Here is a 22,171-nt window from a genome sequence, read left to right as displayed (position 1 = left end):
TAATCAATGATGCCAACAGACCGTATTCGCGCACAAGCATAAAAGAGATAATGTGAAACGAAAAACATCCGAAAGTTCTTTATCTTTTCATCACTCTTATGAAGAACATAATCTGAGGAAAGGTCACAATCTATACGAGCTCCGAGAAAGAAAGAATATCGATGAAATTATAAAATAAAACTACAAAAAAAAATCCGGTGGGCGATTTAAGAAAAGTTTTGGGGATGACGAAGAGAAAACGAAGGATGTCTAATGAACATTATTTGAAGGAGTCGTTTAATGGTCGTCGACCTTGTCGGCACGTCGGAGAACCTGAAAATGTGAATTTACATGTCAACACATGATTTCAAAAGTATTACCTTGTAGTCCTTGAATCTGTTCTCAATCTCTGCAGTTTCGTTGAGTCCGATGTTGCATGGGTCAGGAATTCTGTTTTGGTAACGAAGATCGTAGAAGTGAGCTGGGAAGTACTCGACAAAGTGTTGACGATCGAAATGCTCGACTGGTGGGGCCTTAGCCCACTTCTCCTCTACCTGAAACGTATTTAATAAGAGGAAAATTCGGAACACCAATATTATTTACCTTCTTGGCCTCTTGAAGTCCGTCAGCAACCTTGACGTCGTGGAGCTTGATGCGGGCGTTGTTGTACTCGACCCATTGGTCAACCTCCTTCAAGTAATCGGCTGGAACCTCTCCATATGGGATCTTCACAGCCTCATACTGCTTCTGGAGAGAATCGAGAACAGCAGAGTGAGCTGGAAGAGCCTTCTTCAAAGCGGCGAAGTCGATCTTTGGAAGATCGGCTGGGAGCTGGCTGACGGCGGATTGGAAAGTTCCGCTGACTCCCTTGACGCGGGTGAGCTCGGCAGCGTGCTCTGGGACCAAACGCTCGGCTGCAATTGCGAAAGTCAGTCTTGTTTCACTAGAGAAAATCCTTACCGAGCTTGGACCAGTTGACAGATGACGTCGCTACCCTTTTGGCGGCTCCGGACATACCTGAAGTGATGAAAAATTATCAAAAGATGATAAAAAATCAATAAATCAACGACGAATTCCTATTTTATGAAAAATATTATTAACAAATGAGAAAGAAAATGAAATAACGGAAAATATGTGAAGTGGGCTGTGAAATTTCATTTTATTGAACAAAAATGCGAAATTTTTAGAGTTGAAAACCTCGAAAATCGGAAAAAATGAACAATTTTTTCAGTGGGCGGAGTCAAACGCAAACGCCCGTAGACAAATGCAACCCGCCGCATGGTTTTTCTCGGATTTTTCATCGGCCATCTGCTTTTCCTCGGCCGTCACGAGGAAGCTCGGCCATTTTGTTTTTCAACTTTTTTTCAGCATTTTTCCCCAGTTTCAGTAAATTGTTTTCTTTAATTTCTTCACCAGTTCTTCTAAATACCATATAGATCTCGATAAAAATGTTTTTATCTCTTTTTTTCAGAGATAATAATGAACGTGCAGCAGGAACTGGAAGAGCTGATGCTCACATACGAAGGAGTTTGTGCTATCTTCATTACGGATCACGATGGTGGACTAATTTTGAACGTTGGTAAGTCTAGATAACGTGCTAAGTCGTTCACCGAGTCATTCTGAATTCTCACAGGTCTTCCTGCTTCGTTGGATAACTCAAGGTTCAGACAGCAACTGATCGTTAGTCATGTGACAACCATTCCACAAATCCATAAATTGAGCATGGGTGAGTATACGGGTGTCAAAATCTTGATTATAAACGTTCTATAAAGTTTCAGGAGGCCATCAGACGACGTTTGCGATGTATGAATCGCACCAGATCGCTATACACTCGCTTGCAAAGTACTACTTTATCGTTCACGCTGGATGCAACACCAACACTGGAGCAATGCTTGCACTGCGTGAAAAGCTGGCTCCGATTGCGAACTATATGATGTCTGTCTGCCCACCAATTGATGGAGATGGTTTGATGCCACCACCATCTTATCCTTCTGCCGCTGTTCCACCACCAGATTTCGACCAGCTTTAGTTTTCACATTTACAAACGAATATCTGTTTCATCCATTCTCTTGTGATCCCGTTTGAATTTTCAGCGAAGTTTTTGTCGATTCCGAATTCTCACCTAACCATTCATATTTCTAATTTCCAATATTTCAATCAAAATCCTTGTAAAAATCGCATGGCCCGTTCCTCACTTGCCTTTTCATAGACAAAATAAAAAAAATCCCCACCTAGATTCATTTATGATACCTGAAGAAGGGTTACTGCCAAAACTTTACCTATCATCTTGCGTGAACTGATCACAAGTGATTGATGATGAACCATCCTGCTAATCAATCATTTTTCTCTAGTTTTCCTACTCGAATGGTATTGAAGCGTACTCGTCAAGCATAACCATGTTCAACAGAAATTGGAGCAGTTTTTTGCTGAGACAAGTAAGCTTTTTATTATAGTTCTAACTGCCAAATATTTGGTTTAGGCTTCACTTTATCATAACTTCCGCCAAAATTGGTCTCGATTCAGATCAAGAGCGTAAGAAATTTCAACAGTTCTATTAAATAGAAATTTCGCGTTTAGGGTACAATATTCGTACACACTCTACCGAAAAGATCGACGTTTCACCAGATTCGCTATAGCTGCCTCCACAGTTGGTTTCACATTTAGAGAATACGGAATCAGCGGTACTCGTATAGCAGAATGCGAAAACTGTGAAGAAGAATTCGCTCATAGAAAGTCGCCAGGACATGGATGGGAGCTTCTATATGAGGAGAAAGATATGTTAGCATTCCGAAGACGTATCGAAGGACCGTATGAGATGTATGAATACAAATGCGTCGGAACCTACTATGATATAAGTCCACGCACTTTCCTTGATGCTCAAAACGATTTGAAGTACAGAAAAGAATGGGACGAGAACATTGTGACGATTGAAGTAGTAAAAGAGGAAGATGAGAACGAGTTGATCAGATGGGTATCAAAATTCCCCTATCCGATGTACCCTCGAGAATATGTTTATGTTAGACGTACCTGGGTGTCTGACAATGAAAAGTTCGCCGTCATCGACAGCGAATCTGTGCAGCCAGAGGTGAAAATCATACTTTTTCAATAACATTGAATTGTTTTATAGGTGTTCCCATCGAGTTCTAAATCGAATGTTCGTGTGAAATCCTACTCCTCCCGCATGTCGATTCGAGCTCATACCAATTGGGAGGCACACGGAGTCGACTATATCTTGACGTACTCTGACAATCCAGAGGCCAACATTCCCCGCTACGTATATAACTGGATGGTTAATAAAGGTGGCCCATATTTCTTGAAACAAGTTCATAAAGCTGCTCGAGAAATCGAAAGTAGTGGGAGAGAAGTACGATCGGCTACTGAGAAAGCTCTGAAGACTAAGAATGGTAGGGTATACGATCGTTTGGCGAAAGAGAAAGAAGAAAAGGAGAAGCAACAACAAGAAGCAGAAAAAGCACGTAGCAATCAAGAAAATAATGGTGAAAAGGTGAATGATCTAGTTATTAGGAAAACGTTCTTACATTTTTTACAGAAGCCCCCGAAACCTCAAAAGGTCCGTCCAGCATCCACGGCGAACTCTTTCGTGTTACAGCAAGAACATGTGAATTATCAGAGAACTGCTTAAATTCACTGCTTCAATTGAATAAATTCTTACATCGAATTTGTTTCTTTTTCTTTCATAATGAAAGATTACTAAATACTATTATAATGCTTCCCCAGTAGTCCTATCTAGTGCATTTCCTTTAGATCATCATTATTTTCACCGTATTTTGTATGTTTTGTGATGCTGTTTTTTTTCGTTTTGTTATAAATATATCATTATGTGTCTTCTGCTCATCTACTTTCATTTTCCATTATTTCTATTGTTTTCCCTTTTATTTTCCTTGTTCTTTTTCAATTTCATAAAACCTGTGAATCGGTTAGTTGTTGAAATGGCAAAATAGTGATGGGTGTCTATATTTGCGAATACATTTGATCTTTGGTCGTTCTCGAAAGAGCGAGATAGTTTCCAAACAGAAAAGTATCATATTTTATATTATTCAGAATTTGTTTTCCAAACCGAGAATGGACTATAAACGGATGAAACTTGATGAGTGTCGGGAGCAACTATTCAATATCCGTCGAAAAGTGTTTATTGAAGAACAAAACTGCCCAGAAAACATGGAATGGGATGAAAACGAAGAGAAGGATTCACTGTATTTTGTAGCTTTCAAAGGTTCGTTTTTGTGATATTTAGTACTTTTGTTCTTAATACAGTATTCTATAGGAGACGTCGCTGTTGGTTGCCTCCGTCTTCGTGATGTCGAGCCTGATTTATTGAAAATGGAGCGAGTTGCAGTACTAAAAGTAAGTGTTTCTTTTTTTTTTTTTGAATCGCAAATTTTTTTTCCAGGAATATCGTAGAAGACGAATTGCAACCGAACTTATCCGAGAAGCTATGCTTTACACTCAAACTGAATTGCCAACTTCTTCGATCTACGCGTACGCTCAAGTATCAGCTCTTCAAGCCTATGTATCTCTGGGGTTGGTTTTCGATAGACAAATTAAAAAAATCACTTCTTTCTCAGATTTACCGTACTCTCCAAGGTTTGGATTGAGGATGGTACATTCATTCCACATCAGACGATTTTTTGGGGAACTCCTCTTTCTATTGGAGCGTTTTTGAAACATCAGTAATAGTTATTGTAACGATAAAAGTTTAAGAATTCGATTACAGAGCTGAAAAAGTGGATACCACCTACGAGGAATACGATGCTCGCCATCCATCAATTCTTCCGAAGATTGAGGCCTACAATCAAAGACTCGAGGTCGACCAATTTTAAATTAAATTCTTATTAAATTCCATTCTCATCTCACATTCCATATAGATTGCAAAGAATTCAATAAACATTCCAGTTAAATGTTGAATACTTATTACAATTTTTCAGGATCTGGAAATTTGGAATATCTGCTCTCTGCACATTCATCTTGATGACCTTGCTATATCAAGGATAGTGAGAAGACAGTTCACTGAATTCTGTCTCAAAGCGAATCGATATTTGGATGGAGATCTTTCCGTATCGAAGGATGTCGTACATAAAAGTGGACAACTTTTAAAAATGGCAGATAGAAAACTGAATACTGGTCATTTCAACGAAGTAGACGAAAATTGGAGGAAGCTGTACGCACTTGTCAGTTTTGTGCAAGCTTTTCTGATGTTCAAGAAAAACGATTTTCAGGTTTATTATACTTTTACGACTTTATTAATTATCAAATTGTTTTCAGAGAGCGATCGAAGTAGCTGACAAAGGACTATGCATGGGTCGGATCGATGAAGAAAAAGTACCACTTCGACAGTTAGCATGGTTGATCCACGAAAATCTACCAGGAGTTTCGGATGAAAATTCTATTCATCCCAGTTTCTCCTTTGAAGAAAATACAAAAAATCAAGCACTTTGTCCGTTAACCAATTCTACATCAATTGATGAGTGTGATGATGAAGATGAATCTTGCTTCGAACGAATTCTAACATCAGTTCATAACGAAAAACCTCTAGTCATTCGAAAGCAATGTTTGAGCATGCCAGCTGTTCAAAAATGGTCATTTCCATTTTTACTCAAAGAACTACACAGTCGGACTTTTCCAGTAGAAATTGGAACGAAATATTCTGACGAAAACTGGTCACAAAAGTTGATGACATTCCAAAACTTCATTCGAAATTCAGAGGTTTGAAATCATCAGCGTTGTGGTTTTTATCAAATTCTATTTTTTAAGAACGCGCGTCTCTATCTTGCCCAACATCGCTTATTCGATCAAGTGCCCCATCTGAAAAGAGACGTCATCATTCCAGATGTATGCTTCGCAGAGTCTACTAGTGCTGAAAACGTGGATGTGAATATGTGGATTGGACCAGCAAATACTGTATCTCCACTACATACAGATCCACGGAAGAACATGTTCGTACAGGTTCATGGCACAAAATTGTTTCGAATGGTGGACCCAAAAGATACAGAATTCGTTTATCCATTTGATGGTATACTGTCAAACACAAGTCAGGTAACTTAAAAAATTATCGTTCAAATACACTGTAACTGCTCTCAGGTAGACGTCGAGAGTCCAGATCTCTCAGAGTTTCCAGATTTCGCAAAAGTACGGGTTTATGATGCTGTTGTGAATGCTGGAGATGCTCTATTTATCCCAGAAAAATGGTGGCATTTTGTTCGTTCAACGACTCCTTCTATTTCAATTTCCTTTTGGTTCGATTAATCAATTTCAAATGGTTCTTTTGCACAACAAAATGTTCTTCATTTTAAAAAGTTATCACTGTATGTTTCTTCTTCTTCTCATAGAAATTCAGGTGGCATGCCGAAAATCCGTTTTTGTTATTCGAAGAAGGAAGAATTTATGGAGAGAGACTCACTGACTTCTATTCTTTTTTCTTGCGTGTTCATATTTCACTCCGCCATGCTGCCTTTGCCATTTATTAGCAGAACGCTTCATTGTTTTCTGCCAGTTGTTGTGTATGTGACCCAAACCCATCGGATGAGAAGCCTATGTATAAAAATGGTCAAGTTCCATTTGCTTCGCTTTTTTAGATTTTTGTTGCGACGTACCGGAATGTAGATTTCACAATTTCTGAAAAAATGACCAGCAGAGATGTCACACATCTACAGTGTGTCTAAAACGCATTTCTTTATTTTTGCAATTCGGAAAAATCAGAATGCCACCCAAACCGCCAACGTTGAGCTCATATATCTCGGTTTCTATGGAAGATATTTAAACGTGGTCAACTGACCAAATGTTTGACATAATATCAAAAATATTTGGTCAGTTGACTTTTTGATATCTTTTACAGGAACTGAGATATGAAGTTTCAAAGTTTGCAAATTGGGAAGCTTTCTATTAGAGTGTTTACCGTAAACTTTCTCGGAACTCTGACATCTCTGATATCCAAACCTTATAAAACTTACAGTTAAAAAAATATCGGAATATCTTCTTTTAAAATCTTCTGCAATAATTTCTTCTCTAATCAAATCTCTAACTTGATCAAGTGCCCCATCTGAAAATTCATCTTAAAAATACTATGTTAAAGTGTGAAATTAGAGATTAATTTGTTAATCTATAGATACACAAATATATCTGAAATGTGAACGAGAATCCATAAATTCTTGCGGTGTGTCACTAGTTGACATTCTTTTTTCCTATTTTTTCAGAAACAATTCATTGACATGGCCGTATTTTTACTTCTGTGTGCACCAAGATTCCTTTTTTTTAACTGGTCATCTTATTCTTATTCTAATTTCCCTTTTTATCAACCACTCTTCTTTCCGTCAAAATATTATTTTTCTCATCATTTGTCGAGTTTCTTCTTCTTCTTTTTCTTTTCTCATACATCCTCATTTGGTGGTAGAGCAACCAGCGACAAGTAACTAGAAGCATCACAATTATTTTCAGTTTCCGTTCCTTCACACATGACGAAAGTGGACTAACATATAAACAAGTTATACTAGGCATAGTTGAGTTTGGTGTAGTTTGTGTATCTCTGTGCTAGGACGGTTTCTATACAATGACCAGAGCTCAATAAATACTCAAATTTTCAGTTAAAATAAAGGAAAATCATTGGTCTAGCTTTGTTATCGTAATTATAAGCCTAATCGTCTCGTAAACCATCGAACAAGTTTCGAGTTCTGGAGACCACACAAAACTGCTCCTTTCCTCTCACCTATTTCATTTTTTTTGTCCATTGTTCACCTCCTGACGTGACATTCGGACAAACCGGAAACTAATTCAGACACCAAAACTGAACTCGATTAGGCTCATTCGGAATTCGTGAGAATATCTTAGTTCTTTTTCTTCGTTTTCATTCTTTTTCGTTTTCAGAATCGCATCAGTTCTAGATATGCCCTTTTCTATTTTTTCCGTTTTATTTTGGCTGGTTCTGATTGCCAGTTCTAAAAATCAGAAGGCTAGAGTTATTAATTCAATTTTTTAATTCAAAACTTTTAAAAGAATTAACCCCTTGCAAGTGTTTTAAGACTACGTAATATTATAGGTGCCAATGTAGAAATTAGGTTATGTTCGGGACACTCAGTTTTGTTTTTCAGTATCCGGAAAGTTTATTCATCAGTTCTCCAAAATTTTTAGAATGGCCAGCGACTCATCTTCCAAATGTATTTTTTCTGGCTTTCGAATAAGCATTTATCAAGAACTTCTCAAAGTCTAGTTTCAGTAATATTTTTAGAAGCGAAGGCGGAGTTTGGAAGTTTGTTCCGGATTGAAGAAATGGAGCGAACCAGTTTAAATAATTCATTGTAACTGATATCATTTAAGCTCTGGAAGGAAAAGAAAACCGGAAGAAAAAAGACATTCCGAAACTTTGTCTTCTCCTTTTTCTGATCTGCTTGAATGCTCAATTCTCGGAAATAGTTTTGTGACGTTGAATGGCCAATCTTTGAAATGTTACTACTTGGACAGGGGGGCTCTTCGAGACTATTTCGCATATAAACGAACCCGTCGACGTACTTCTCTTGCTCCTTTCACCTCAATTTGCACATCGTTCTCCTTTGCTTTTTTCTCTTTTCCGAATATGAAAAGGTCTGTGTTTTTTTTTTCGTTTTGGTCCGATGGAAAAAAGCACTGACTTTTTGCCTTTTTTCTTTCTTTTATTTGGCCACCGGGAGAGGATGGAAATTCGAAATCGTTTGTTTTTTCGATTCCACTTTTTTTTTTCGTATTTTGACCCAAAATAGAGAAAAAAGGAACAAAAAGCTATCCAGTAAATAATTTCTTCATATTTTGAGCTTCAATGAGGTCTGGAATAGATATATGGTATATTATTCTGGTGCAAAAAATCGAAACTGTGGAAGGTGGACGGCGGCAGCCGTGGCTGAAGGTCCCACAACGACATCTACCGTAAACCAAAAATATTTTTATTTTCCGGAATTATTATCTCAAATTTCGTGCATTTTCAGTCAACTTTTTCACATTCTAAACTTTTTTAATTTTGGGGAAAAATAACAGAAAACTCGACATAAAGCAGTGAAAATTGGAAAAATAAATTTGGAAAATGGAAATATTTTTAGGTTACGGCAGTTATCGTTGTGGGACTTTCTGGCACGGTCACAGGCGTTCTCTCCCACAACTCCTATTTTTTGTACTGGAATAATATGGTACCTCAAATTTGAACATTGTGAAGTAAACATCACCTATTCCCAGTAGGTTTATGCGTTCCAACATCCGGGACAATCATAATATGTTTTCACGAATTGCAATCTTCTGAAAATCTCTATAAGTAGTATCTCTGATCCTAAATGTGGTTATTTTTATAAATCTAACGGGAATCATATTCCTTGTTCACCACAACTTACCGTAAACACTCTAATAGAGTGCCACCCAAACTTTCAACCTTACAATTAGGTTCATATATCTCAGTTCCAGTGAAAGCTATCAAAAAGTGGTCAACTGACGAAATATTTTTGATATTATGATAAACACTTTGTCAGTTGACTACTTTTTGATATATTTCACAGGAACCGAGATATCTGAGCTCAAACTTGGTGGTTCGGTTGGCACTTTATTAGAGTGTTTACGGTAAAGGGAAGTCCTTTAAAAATCCCTCCATCCTTTATAAAAAAGGTTTACTTCAACCATGAGACATATTTTCGAAACTATGCGTGTAGACAGTGTCCCCAAGCTCTTCTGGTCTCCCCGAAATTGGTGTGTTCCTGTTTCTTCTAATTGTAAATGCCAGACAGATTCGTCATTGTCTCGTCATTCTCCATCGTTACGACGACTTCTCTTTTCCTTCAAATGAGTTTAATTTCCCATTACAAAAGTGCTTAAATCCATTAATTCTTCTTCTTTTAGGCTTGTCCTTATTTCTGATGTTCCGACCACCGAGCCTAAAATAGAAAAGGACCACATATCCCATTTCACATTATTTCCAGATGTGTGATTTTCGGACTAGTGGTCACAGACCTCAATTCCTATTTGTCAGTCATTCAACCAAGACGAGTCTGGTGAAATAAGAGAAAAATGAATTGGAGGGAGGAGCGGCAAAGAATTCAGAACAACTAATAAGATGTTGAATTTAGGATCAGGAACTCACAATGACCGATGGATGTCTGATGGAACCAGGACTATTCATAATTTGTATCATTTTCAAAACAAAGATCTTTTGGGTTACTGTACTTTTCGCAATTCAGTTGGTCGAAAAGTATGTAATCTGTCTTCAAGACAGGGTTATTAGCACTTTGCGTTTCCTCTTCCCAGAATCATCTTCCTTCATCTATTTCAGTTTTTGGATGAGGTTTTTAAGAACGTAAACAAGACAAGAAAGTTTGAAATCGACTCCACTTATGGCTCCTTCTCACACTCACTCACTCATGAAAACAAGCTCTCGTCACTTGACCTGCTCCTCATGCTCCTCCTTCCGTTTTTCTTTTCTTCCACTTCAAAATAAGAGCCTTACCTTATTCTTTTTCTTTTCTTGACAACTTTTCTCTTCTTCTTCTGAAGCACATCTGAGTGGATATGGATAGGAAAAAAAAATGATTGGATGTCGTCGTTGGACCAAAGAGAGGGTTCCCACCCACACCCCTCTCGTTTGCAGCTTTTTTGTCAATTTTCACGAGTGTCTATTCTTCGAGAGGGTAATCCTACCCGGCATTAGTTTTATTGCATCTCTCTTACCCCCCGTGCCCCCGTTCTAACTTTTTTTTGACTTTTTATGTTGTCTGGAGCAAAATAGAGACCCAGAAAGTGAAACAAAGTTCCTTTTTTCAGGAGAGAACAATATGGGAAACGATCATTCTGCTGTTGCCAACGTGGATGTCCGAGCGAGAAGGAGTCTTGATTCGGGAATGGTAAATAAGGTAAATCGTAGGATACTATCAGTAAGAATTGAATGCAATTGATATATCCTGGTGATCTAGATTTTTCAGCAGAGGCTTGTAATAGTCAATCATTTCAGTTTAATTGCTAATACCAATTTTACTGAGATACCCTAAAACCTGTAATAGAAGAGCCTCCTGACGTTTAACTTCAAGTCAAGTTTCCTCGGTCAGTTGACCACTTTTCGATATCTCGCACAGAAGTCTAGATAATTGAGCTTAAACTTGACAGTATGGAGGCCCTTCTATTACAGGTTTTACGGTAACTGTCAAACGTTTTATGGAGGTTTTACAAGTTTCTGATGTTGTCTTTCTTGATACTTATCTAACAGCAGTCCCCTTTTCTCAGTATCCAGATACACAGTATCCCTCAAAAAACAAACCCACATCTTTGTTTCTGAAAGTTCATCTAGGTTTTTTTCGGGCGGACTACTTCATGTATACCCTATCAACAATGAATAGGTTTTGGTATGTCTGAATGCGTGTCAGAAAACGCATTCATGCATGATTACAACTCTGTTATCAACTGTCTTGTCTTCTCACCGCCCATTCTGTCAGTCAAGAGATCTCGTAACGGATCTTCCTCACAGCTTCACAGCTTAGTCTCAGCCAACAGTTACCAGTTGGTTAAAGTTTAACAGATTCTGAAGAACTTCGGTTATTCAACCAGTCACCACCACTCCAGATTCAGTTCTCACACCTCCGTCACCAACACCATCTTCGCTATCATTTTCCATTGAAACAGAAATATCAGATTTCATTGTTTTCTGCAACTTGGAGTCTCTATGAAATCAGAGAGCTCCTCCTTCCTTTTCTTGTGCTCCTCTTCTGTTTCCCATCAATCCGAAAGTGGGCAAATGCTCCACAGAAATTGCATAGACGTTGTCGTCTTCTTCTTCTTTTCTCGTCGTAACGGCTCACGTACTCAAAACTTCAGAAAGCAGTATATATGAAAGTCATTTCCGAATTCTTTCGCTTCATTTATCATTTTTCGCTCATGCTCCAACCACCGCCGACCTTGCTCATTCTCGAAGATGCCGTATCCGCAGCACAATGACTTTCTTCTCTCTCGTCGATCTCTCTTTTTTTGGACTTCATGGCTTCTATTTTTAAGATTCTGACACAACCTAATCTCAAGAAGCCACTAACGGATTAAGCTTAAGAATTGTTTCAGATATGTTTTCTCTCTGATAAGGTCAAAACATCATATTCCTTTCGGAGGTCGACTATTAATCTTTGATATTCGCTTGGAATCAACGTTTACATATTAAATTATGTAATGCATTAGAGCAGTCGGAAGTTCCCCTCATCATCATTCCAGAAATCATGAAAGCTTTTCGAGAAAGCCAAAGTGCCATTTATAGGTTTTTCATTTTCTTCATTTTCTCCAAATCCCCAACTACAGACCATTAACATTCTCTCGTTTTATTACTTTTGTAATGGGTTTTTAATCAATTTTGAGTAAGGCGTTGAGATTGAGTGTCAGATGACGTCTTGGTCTGTTTCCAGTCACGAGTTTTACCATTCCCTCGATATCTCGAAGCCCCGCCCATAACGCTGATTGTTGGGAGAATATTCTGAAGCTCCTTCTACTCTTCCGGATGCCGTTCATATTTTTATAATGTTTCGGATGTCTTCTCTCATTTGATAAATACGTTGTCCTCTATCCCATTCTGAATAATTTGTTAGTGAGAACCAAATGATGAGGATGAGTTTGGTTTTCACTCTCTTTTCTCCAAATATATATATATATATATATATATATATATATATATATATATATATATATATATATATATATATATATATATATATATATATATATATATATATATATATATATATCCGTTTTCCGATTTTCCCTGCCGTTCATCAAGTTGTGTTTTAATGATGATGATGATGAAAAGGGGATTAAGAATCTATAAATTTGGAACAGTTAGTCTTCTACCTCTTGACTTGTTGTCTATTATATCCCCAGTCGATTTGTCTGTCACGTTCTCGAGGCGCTTGGTTCCATTACCCGTCGTCTGGTTTACCCTCCTTTTCTCCGCCTCTTTTCTTCCTAAAAAATCTTGATTCGAAACATTTTTGGGAAAGGAAGTGTCTTTGAAGCGGCAAGAATTAGAAGCAGTTTTGGTGTCAGACACACTCACTGACTCACTGCTTCTTGTTTTTCTTCTTCTTCTTCTTCTGCTTCTTCTTCCTCTGCTATTTTACTCTTCGGCATCCTTAACCACCACCACCACCACCACCAGTGCTGGAGTCTGCCACGACATCATGACGACCCCATTACGTAAAAGTGTGTGTCAGCTCTAGCCATCAAGAACGACGTCATCTCATTCTTAGACGATGTGATGTTGCTCTTCTTCTAGTTCTGGTTCTTCTTCTATTTCTTTTCTCTCTAGTTCAATTCTGCTGCAAAAAATATAAGATGAGATCGGTGTGGAAAGTATTCGGATATGAATGAGTCTCTCTTGTCAGTTTTAAACTCCTCCTTCTTTCCAGAATTTGACAGACGTGACGACGCCGACAGCACACATTCATAGACGATGTTAATGCTCAGTGGACTGTTAGCGAGATGATAGAGAAATATTCTCGATTCCTTTATTTTTGACTATCTCTGCAGAATTCTTCTTCTCACACTTCTTCTTCTTCCTCCGACGCCTTCTTATCCGTTGACCCCCACGGGCGGTCTGATTCCTCATCCGCCTTGGCTACGCTTGTTTTGTTTTTTGCTCTTTTTCGTCGTATAGAGTGTTCTTATTTGTCGTTTTCGGTGTCGAAGCCGTCGGCGCCCTGCTTTTTTTCATTTTCCATTTTGAAAGGGGTCAGAAGTGGCGCGGATTGAAATGAATTTCTTGCTTTCAATCTGATTTTTTGAACCCAATAGCCAATCATCAATTGTTCTCCGCCGCTCGGGGCTCCAATCATTCACCCATTACATATCAAAATGTTGCACTTTGTCTGTTTGAAAAGAGAACCTTGTTACCCAAAAAGGCTCTCTTCTAAAACACATACACACTTCCATCCCTCTCTCCCCTTTGTGCCCCCCTTTCAACCTGATTAGATGGATAGGTTTCTCCCGTTTCGAGGCGAGAGCTGTTCTTGTGCTCACCCATGCAAATCTGAGTCGACAGACACATATGCCAGTGTATGTATACATGTATTTACATCCACCGCTTCTGGTATCGAATTTTCATTCATTTCATACATAACCTTTTTTCTTTGACTTGATAGGTAAAAGTAGTCGATGAACATCCTAGTACCGAGATCCTTTTAATCCTATGATACTCTCCAAGGCTCTGCCCTTTTGTTGCTAGTTTTAATTAAAACTTGAATTAGTACTGTCTATGATCCTTTTCTTCTTCATTTGGGCAATTTCTTCTCCCATATTAATTTTTCATATTTTCAGGCAAAACATTCGTGTAGCACACCACGTCCATCAGTCCAACTTCCACCTCCATCTCCAAATCAACATCGTCTATCGACGGACTACTCGAATAGTTCCTCACCGTAAGTGTGTCAAGAGAAAGCGTATGCTTCTGTGAAATCCATTCACAAAAGAGTATCCATTTTGCTCTTTTTTTTGCATACCCTTTTCTTCTTCTCCTCTCACCCCAACCCTTCCGGCATCTAGCTTCCGTTTGTTCGGAAGTCAACTTTGCTTCCATTTTGCTTATTGCTCCCACCCTCTTCTCTTCTTTCTTTTCAAAATGGTATGAGATGCCGTTGACTTTGAAAACGAAATAAATGAGACGAGGAAGTAGATGACGTGGTGCTCGGATGATTTTTCTCACTCATCGTTTATTTTCAGACGCCGCTCCTTCAGCGAACAAATGGGCAATAACGTGCCGTCACGGCGAATGAGCAGAGCTACCGTTCATCTGGAAAACAGTAACGGAATCGAGAACATGTCGTTCATCGATGCAATTCACCTTTCGCCGTGAGTACTTTGAATTACCATGAACAGAATAATAAAAGGCCGTCTAATAACTTTGAGCTCAGTTATCTCAATTTCTATAAGAGATATAAAAAGTGTGTCAATTGATAAAATGTTGGGGATATTATGGATAATATATTACTAGTTAAAACATTTTTGATATCTCTTATAGGAATTGAGATAATTGAGCTCAAAGTACAAGTATAAGGTGGTCTCCCCACCTACCGGACTGTTTACGGAAATTTAGAAATCTTTTTTTCAGACATCAAGTCCAGCTTCTGACCTCAACATGGCCACGTATCAAAACTCAAAGTCATTTATTTACTCAGGTCTTCAAAGTTCTGATGCAGCGTTCTCCAGTCTGTCGGGAGATGTTCCAGAAGATGTCCATCGTCGGAGGATTCAGCAGCAACTCGGTTTGCGATCTCAACTCACACGCAAAACTCCTCTCTGAACTTCTCGATTCCCTCATGACAGATCTCCAGCAACCAGCGAAGATCGTATTGGCAAAGTGCCAGGACGTCGGAGCAGCACATGTCAATATGAACGAGAAGTGCTGTGGAGTTGTGTTCGATCAATTGGGAGAGGCATTCACAGAGGTGTCAATCAAAATGTTTTTGGGGATTCTAAAATAAAAATTTCAGTTGATCAAAAAGTCGAATGTGTTCGTTCGAAACGGGAGGCAGTGAAAAGCTGGATGTGTGTGATATCGTACATGGCAGACAGTATCAAGAGTGGATACATGGAGGAATGGGCGAAAAAGAAGCGTAGCAACAATCATCCACCTCCACAGAATTATCAAGCTGCTGGAGGATCATGTGAGTCTTTAAAGTTCTTAAATTAACATAAAACCTGTACTAGGAGAGCCCTCACACAGCTACGTTTAAGGTTAATTATCTTAATTCCTATGCAAAATATCAAAAGTGTGTCAACTGGCCAAACACTTCTGATATTATAAACAATTTACAAATTTACAACTTCTTGATAACTCTGATAGGAACCGAGATAATTGAGTTTGAAGTTTAAAGTTAGGGACTTTTCTATTACAGATTTTAAGGTATACTAGAGATTTCGTCCAAAGAAAACATCTTTGGGATTTTTATGTCAGGTTATGTAAACCAAGAGTTACTGTAATTACCTCTTGAATCAAGTTCTAGCATTTTCAGGTCCATATGCCTAACTGCTCATCTTGCCCATCGTTCTGCACTCACCTTGCTCTTCACCTCCGCATCACAATACCACACATTTTCTTCATCTTCTTCTTCTTCGTTCATCTTCATTTTTTTAATTCCATATCTTTTGCCATCTGCGTATCTTTCTCTCTAGTTTTCCGTGCATTCTTGCACTTGCCTCCCCGCTTGCTTCCTCCTTTTTTTCTCAGACATTGTCCTAACCATTATATCGCCAGAAGTTTATTTTTTTCATAAGATGTTTGTTTCTTTTCTGTTGTTTCAAATCTCTTATCTCCTCCCCCCCCCCCTGCTTATCTGTGATCTGGAGACACTGATCATTCTATTTTCCTGTCTTCCCCATTTCTATCCCATTTGCTCTACTGCTTTTTCTGCTGCAAATAGCTTTCTACATTTTATTCGAAACTCGCCACTTTTCCTTTTTCCCTCTTTTCCGCTTGATTCTCCCCAATCCAAACTGCATCCCTGCAATCATTTCATTTTTTCTCACATTCACCAATCATGACCAGTCTCCCCCATTTTTATGTGTAAATAAAGATGCAAAAAGTCGCTGATAATTCTTTTGAAGTGAACCCTCTCTGTTATCTTTTAAACTTTCGCAGAGACTTGTTGTCTGTTGTCTTCTTCTTCTCTGATGCAATTGCAAGCTCGCTCTGTTGGACACACGAATTCGTGACTCCGCGATTTTCGAATCAGCTTTGCCTTCTCTTTGCTTCTTTTCCAAATGTGTAATAGCAAATGGTCTAAAGACTGCTACAAAAATTACAATCAAAGTGAACATTTGTATGAAGCTTTTTACTTTTTCAAAGTCATTTGTGAAAATTTGGAATCAAAAAGATCTACCTGGATATCCATCACAGAAACCACATCAATTTTTTGTTATGATGCAATCGTGACTGAGAATTGTTGGGTATTGCTTCTCACATTGTCTTTTCTTTTCAATTACTGTAAAACCTGTAATAGAGCGGCCCCCACACTGTCATGTTTGAGCTCAGTTATTTCATTTCTATGGAAGGTATCGAAAATATCTCAACTGACAAAACATTTCTGACGTTATGATAAACAATTTGTTAGTTGGCAACTTTTATGTCTTTGCCAGGAATCAAGCAAAATAAGCTCAAAGTTAAAAGTTGGGGGATCCTTCTTTTACAGCTTTTACGGTGATCTTATTTCTCAACCCTTCAATTTGTTATGATGCAATTTTAAGAGAGAAATATTGGGGGTTTCTTCTAACATTCGTTTTTTTTCCGTTTCATCTTATTTCTCAATCCTTCAATATCCTAGTTTTCAGTAAATTAAACTATGGATTGGCGTACCACCACAGCCTTCCTTTGTCTCTATGGAGCAGTAAAAGAGTTTAGACCAGCAACTCCTTTCCTAACTCCATTCTTAGCATCACCAGAAAAGAACCTAACCCTGGATGAGTTATATTCTCAAGTTTTTCCATACTGGACATATTCCTATATGCTCGCTTTGATCCCAATGTTTGTGCTAACCGATATCCTACGATACAAACCGATTGTGATGATCGAAGCGATTGGATTAGTTGCCACGTGGGGATTGTTGGTCTTTGGAAAAGGAATCACACAAATGCAGGTCATGCAGATTTCATTCGGTAATTCATTCTACTGAGGTGTCCCTCGAATGAGAAGTAATATTTAGGAGTTGCATCTGCGGCTGAAATCGCCTACTACTCCTACATCTACTCCATCGTGGATAAGAAACACTACAAAAGAGCAACATCCTACATCCGATCAGCTGCACTGTTGGGAAAATTGGTTGCATTTGGTCTGGGACAGGCACTGATTTCTACCCATGCTTCGGATTTTTTGGTTCTCAATCAAATTTCCCTTGGAGCCGTTTGCATTGTCACAGTAATTGCTGTATTCCTGCCACGTGTCAAATCAGACAATGCCAAAGTTTCCATCAGAGCGTTACCAGTTGAAGATCAGCAGAATGTTGAGTGAGTGTTTCATTTATGGAAATATAACTATTCGAGTTTTCAGATTTGTTACAAATGAACCAAAAGAACTAAAAGTGAGCTACACTCGAGAGTACTTGAAAAGAACTCTTGAAGAATTGAAAGAATGTTCGAAAAACCAAGAACTTTTGAAATGGTCTCTTTGGTGGGCATTAGCAAGCTGTGGAGTTTATCAAGTGCAAAACTACACACAGTCGTTGTGGAAAGAAATGCAAGCTGATCCAGAAGACGTTGCCAATGGAGTCGTCGAATTCGTCAACACAGCACTTGGAGCATTTCTCTCTTTATTCATCCACCACTTGTCAATTGATTGGGCATCTCATGGACAAATGATTATATTCATTACTTCTGCAATTATCGCTGGCCTTCTTTATGTATGCTCTCAGACACAAACTGTGATGGTTGCATACATTTCATACGTGGTCATTGCTTCAATATATCACATGCTCATTACAGCTGCATCGTAAGTCGCAGAAATTAAACGAATGTCAGTATTTTTGAATTTCAGAGCAAATGTAGCAAAGGAGCTGTCATCTAATAACCATGGGTTGATTTTCGGGTGCAATACATTCGTGGCAGTTTGTCTTCAATCCTTCTTAACTCTGATTGTTGTTGATGCAAGATTTCTCCATCTTGATATTAGGACACAAGTGAGTTTATTGAACTTGAAATGGATGAGCCAGAAATTGACCAAGAATTTGAATCGTGATCCAGAAAACCTAGGTCATGACCCAGAAAAATCTAGGTCATGATCCAGAAAAATCTAGTTCGTGACGCAGAAAAATCTAGGTTATGGCCCAGAAAAGTTTAGGTCATGACCTAGAAAAAATTAGGTCATGACACAGAAAAATTTAGGTCGTGATCCAGAAAAATTTAAGTCATGACCCAGAAAAACTTGGGTCGTGACCTAGAAAAGTAAAAATTATTACCAATAAAAAATCCTCATTTTCAGTTTGTCGTCTATTCTGGTTATTTCGCCTTGGTCGCCATAATCTTTGCTTTTTTCTTCTTGATCTCACTCTGCTCCAAAACAACGAGAAGTTCAATAATTGAAGAGCCTCAAGATGATTCTAAAGAAGAAGTATTCCCGGAATAACTTTATTGATAAGAAATCCCAAATAAAATATATATATATATATACGGTACACATTGGAGACAAATATACAAGAGTTTTTTGGTGTGCTCAGCATCACAGAAACAGTTTTGTTCAGAAATCGAGTGTGAATCAAAATAGAAAAGAAATGTTACAGGAAATGGTACAAGCAATGTCTATGACATGAAATTAAAAATGCAGGAAACATTGGTTAGCATGATGAAGGGAAATTGTTAGATTATGTAATAACAGACGGTTCGGTAAAGGAATTGATCTCCCGGCTCCGGTGCGCATTGTCTAGTGTTGCTCATAAGTCGGCAAGATCTGTCGTGTCGGCGAATGATTGTTCTTCTCCAGTCGATTTCAGCATTATCCAGACCTGGATTGAGACGGAATTGGAGGAATGGAAGAGTGAAGAACCAGGCTGCGATGTGTCGACGACTCTGCTTCCATTCTTCGATGCAGGCGAGAAGAGAAGGTCTTGCAGCATCCGTGACACGTACACTGAGAGTGGGAATATGGAGATCGAAAATTGGTTTCAATTGGAAAAACAATAGTTCCTTGTCTATTTTCAGATCGTTCAGCTGAAAAAAAAACATTTTTATTTTCGAAAGATTAGAAGTTTAAAAATACTACCTTTGCAATATCCGTAACGCTATCATCTTTCTCCAATCGCTGAATATGAACCTCAACAGACGAAGTGTCCATCTGGTTGAGCAATGCCTTCAAAATCTGTGTCACTCTAGTTGCCTTCAATTGAACTCTAGAAAGTTTGCATCTTTCGAACGCTCCAAAGATTTCTGTTGAATTTCCTTGGGTGACTTCCGAGTTTCTGAGGCTGAGAGTGAGTGTGACATCGGCGTTTCGAAAAATCATGTTCCGCATGTTCCTCGGTACAAGACGAGGCTCCCTTTTCTTGATTTCTTTGTGTCCACGGAACGACGTCTGAAAAAGAATATTCTCGTTGTTTTCTATAAAACCCCGGATGTCCTACCACAACTTCACCGTCCACCACGGTGACGAACACATGAATATCAGCACCTTTCATCTCACTTCTGAAGTTCTGGTGGACTCTATTCATTCTCTGGCATGATTGACGGAAAGAGACAGTGTCCTCGAACTCCAACTGAAATTTATTTTTTGAAAAAATTAAAAAAAATTACGATCTTACATAGCTGCCAACTTTTGCGATGAGTTCATTTGGCAGGATGTCCAATGTGCATGGTCCGTCGATTGGTGGTAGCTCGATCACGAGTTTTTCTCTCACATCTTCTGGCATTTCTTGACGTTGGCGACGGAATCGAGAGAAGCGGCTAACAGATGCGTTGCCATCAGAAACAGGCGGCTCGGTTCTGCCGACGAGCATTCGAAATACGTTGAGGAACCAATTCATGGTTCCCCACGATTACCTGGAAAAGGGGAGAGAGAGTGAGAGATTTAGAGAAAATAGATCAAAATTTTTGTGCGGGCGCCAAGTGAAAATCATGAAAACAATTGAAAAGGTGTGAGTCTAATTGATGGCTAGAGAAATGTGGATATGAGAGAAAAGAATTCAGAATATATACAGCTATGAATTATTTTTTTGTTTTGCCCGATAACAAATCTCGATGGAATATCAAACTGAAGTTCTCCGGAAACATGAAACAATAGTGAATGGAAGGGAATGGAAAGACAAACACGGAGAAATAAAAAAAGAAATGGAGGAGCTAAATTTTATGGAAATTGTATGAGTCACCATTTTACGACAATGATGGTTTTTATAATGGTTTCGAAACGATCTTGTTGTTTTTGAATCGAAAAACAATTCTCGATTTTCCAATGGTCAGTGAGCAGTAAAAATTACAAAATAAACATTTTTTTCGAATGACACATCGATAAAGGAGAGGGAATGTTGATTGCTCATGATAAGGCAACAATCTAGAAAATGGTTCGAGTGAGATACGGTATATCACATATATGGGATAGCTATAAGTTAGAAAAGCGACTTGGGCAGAGGATTTCATGACCTTCCTCTTTGTAGTTAGACCAGTCGATTTCCGGCGGCTACAATCTCCTGGCTTTACTTAAAATGTTTGAATCTCAAAATCGGAGAGAATCAGAAGAGGAATTTTTAGTTGAATGTGTTGTCAACTTTCATAAACTGGAGTGACAGTCTGCTTGCGCGCCTTCGAGGCTAAACCTTCTGGCTCCTGCTTACAATAACGGTTATTGGATAACCGCATAATGTTTTTCCTTTACCCACTCGGAGTTAACCGATTGAGTTTGAACTTGGACAGACAAATCAGAAATGTAGATCAGAAGTATGTCTTAGTTGATGCCCGAATTGTTTTATTAAGTAATATTATTGAAGCAATATTTAGGTCATCCCCGTCTAACCACCCAGATAATCTTTTTTCAATTCGGGTTTTGAAGAGCCTATTTACGAATCGTTGAATTTCATATTGAGAATTTAAAAACTTATGAACTTCAAAGTTTCCGAATTTTTGAACTATTAAATTTTTTCTGAATTTTCGAATATCAGAATCTTGGAATTTGACAACTTTTTTTGCAAAAACAAAAATTTTGCAAAATTTTTGGGATCGGGAGAATCGAACCTACAACCTTTCTCCTCTGAACTTGCCCTTTTACCACTTTACCACACTGCTGATTGAAATCCATTGTTTGAAAAGAAATACACTATTTCGTGAAAAAAATTTCACGAGAAATAGCTTAATCACAGGGAAACTTTTCTAGGTCATAACTCAGCTCACGTGAGCATTTTGCTGATTTTTTTTAACAGATTTGGAATCCTCATAAGCTCTTCTATTTGCTCCCAAAATTTCAAAAAAAGTTAAACCCGCTCCCTCAAGTAACTCCCTTGTAAAATATGTCTATTTTCCGGATTTATTATCTCGTTTTTCACTGTTTTTCGTCTAGTTTCCTGTAATTTCTTCTTCAAAAAAGTCGGAAAATAAAACATTTTGTTAGTGAAAAATTAACTGAAAACGCACGAAAATCGAGAAAATATATCCGGAAAATAAAACTATTTGTAGGTTACGGTAGTTGTCGTTGTGGGACCTTCAGCCACGGCCACCGGCGCTTCTCTTCCACAGCTCCGAT

At 38.4% G+C, this 22,171-nt stretch overlaps 7 protein-coding genes across 7 annotated transcripts; 5 read left to right on the top strand and 2 right to left on the bottom strand.

The window, feature by feature from the left end:
- Positions 1 to 276: 276 nt before the first annotated feature.
- On the bottom strand, positions 277 to 994 carry Cbr-atp-5 (the record flags this gene model as incomplete). Its single annotated transcript, XM_002636401.1, has 4 exons — positions 277 to 312; positions 360 to 533; positions 583 to 893; positions 940 to 994. 4 exons carry the CDS (start codon positions 992 to 994, stop codon positions 277 to 279), a joined length of 576 nt encoding a protein of 191 aa, XP_002636447.1.
- A 464-nt stretch (positions 995 to 1,458) lies between these two features.
- On the top strand, positions 1,459 to 2,008 carry CBG23109 (the record flags this gene model as incomplete). Its single annotated transcript, XM_002636402.2, has 3 exons — positions 1,459 to 1,558; positions 1,613 to 1,705; positions 1,758 to 2,008. The coding sequence occupies 3 exons, from the start codon at positions 1,459 to 1,461 to the stop codon at positions 2,006 to 2,008; spliced, it is 444 nt and encodes a 147-aa protein (XP_002636448.2).
- Positions 2,009 to 2,375: 367 nt separating this feature from the next.
- On the top strand, positions 2,376 to 3,622 carry CBG23110 (the record flags this gene model as incomplete). Its single annotated transcript, XM_002636403.1, has 5 exons — positions 2,376 to 2,414; positions 2,459 to 2,511; positions 2,557 to 3,064; positions 3,107 to 3,484; positions 3,530 to 3,622. The coding sequence occupies 5 exons, from the start codon at positions 2,376 to 2,378 to the stop codon at positions 3,620 to 3,622; spliced, it is 1,071 nt and encodes a 356-aa protein (XP_002636449.1).
- Positions 3,623 to 4,062: 440 nt separating this feature from the next.
- Positions 4,063 to 6,243, top strand: Cbr-jmjd-5 (the record flags this gene model as incomplete). The annotated part of the gene is made up of 9 exons (XM_002636404.1): positions 4,063 to 4,213; positions 4,265 to 4,344; positions 4,391 to 4,521; positions 4,566 to 4,670; positions 4,715 to 4,805; positions 4,926 to 5,216; positions 5,263 to 5,703; positions 5,752 to 6,033; positions 6,079 to 6,243. The coding sequence occupies 9 exons, from the start codon at positions 4,063 to 4,065 to the stop codon at positions 6,241 to 6,243; spliced, it is 1,737 nt and encodes a 578-aa protein (XP_002636450.1).
- A 4,529-nt stretch (positions 6,244 to 10,772) lies between these two features.
- Positions 10,773 to 15,988, top strand: Cbr-glb-3 (the record flags this gene model as incomplete). The annotated part of the gene is made up of 6 exons (XM_045237553.1): positions 10,773 to 10,850; positions 14,281 to 14,381; positions 14,683 to 14,811; positions 15,071 to 15,366; positions 15,453 to 15,626; positions 15,975 to 15,988. 6 exons carry the CDS (start codon positions 10,773 to 10,775, stop codon positions 15,986 to 15,988), a joined length of 792 nt encoding a protein of 263 aa, XP_045097832.1.
- Positions 15,989 to 17,300: 1,312 nt separating this feature from the next.
- On the top strand, positions 17,301 to 19,075 carry Cbr-folt-1 (the record flags this gene model as incomplete). The annotated part of the gene is made up of 5 exons (XM_045237552.1): positions 17,301 to 17,613; positions 17,661 to 17,961; positions 18,005 to 18,442; positions 18,488 to 18,629; positions 18,932 to 19,075. 5 exons carry the CDS (start codon positions 17,301 to 17,303, stop codon positions 19,073 to 19,075), a joined length of 1,338 nt encoding a protein of 445 aa, XP_045097831.1.
- A 230-nt stretch (positions 19,076 to 19,305) lies between these two features.
- CBG23117 lies at positions 19,306 to 20,465 on the bottom strand (the record flags this gene model as incomplete). Its single annotated transcript, XM_045237551.1, has 4 exons — positions 19,306 to 19,656; positions 19,709 to 20,017; positions 20,067 to 20,192; positions 20,244 to 20,465. The coding sequence occupies 4 exons, from the start codon at positions 20,463 to 20,465 to the stop codon at positions 19,306 to 19,308; spliced, it is 1,008 nt and encodes a 335-aa protein (XP_045097830.1).
- Between the last annotated feature and the right edge of the window lie 1,706 nt (positions 20,466 to 22,171).

The sequence above is a fragment of the Caenorhabditis briggsae genome (assembly GCF_000004555.2).
Source record: "Caenorhabditis briggsae complete genome, chrV, whole genome shotgun sequence".
Taxonomy (NCBI): domain Eukaryota; kingdom Metazoa; phylum Nematoda; class Chromadorea; order Rhabditida; family Rhabditidae; genus Caenorhabditis; species Caenorhabditis briggsae.
This window is presented reverse-complemented; position numbering and strand designations above follow the sequence as displayed.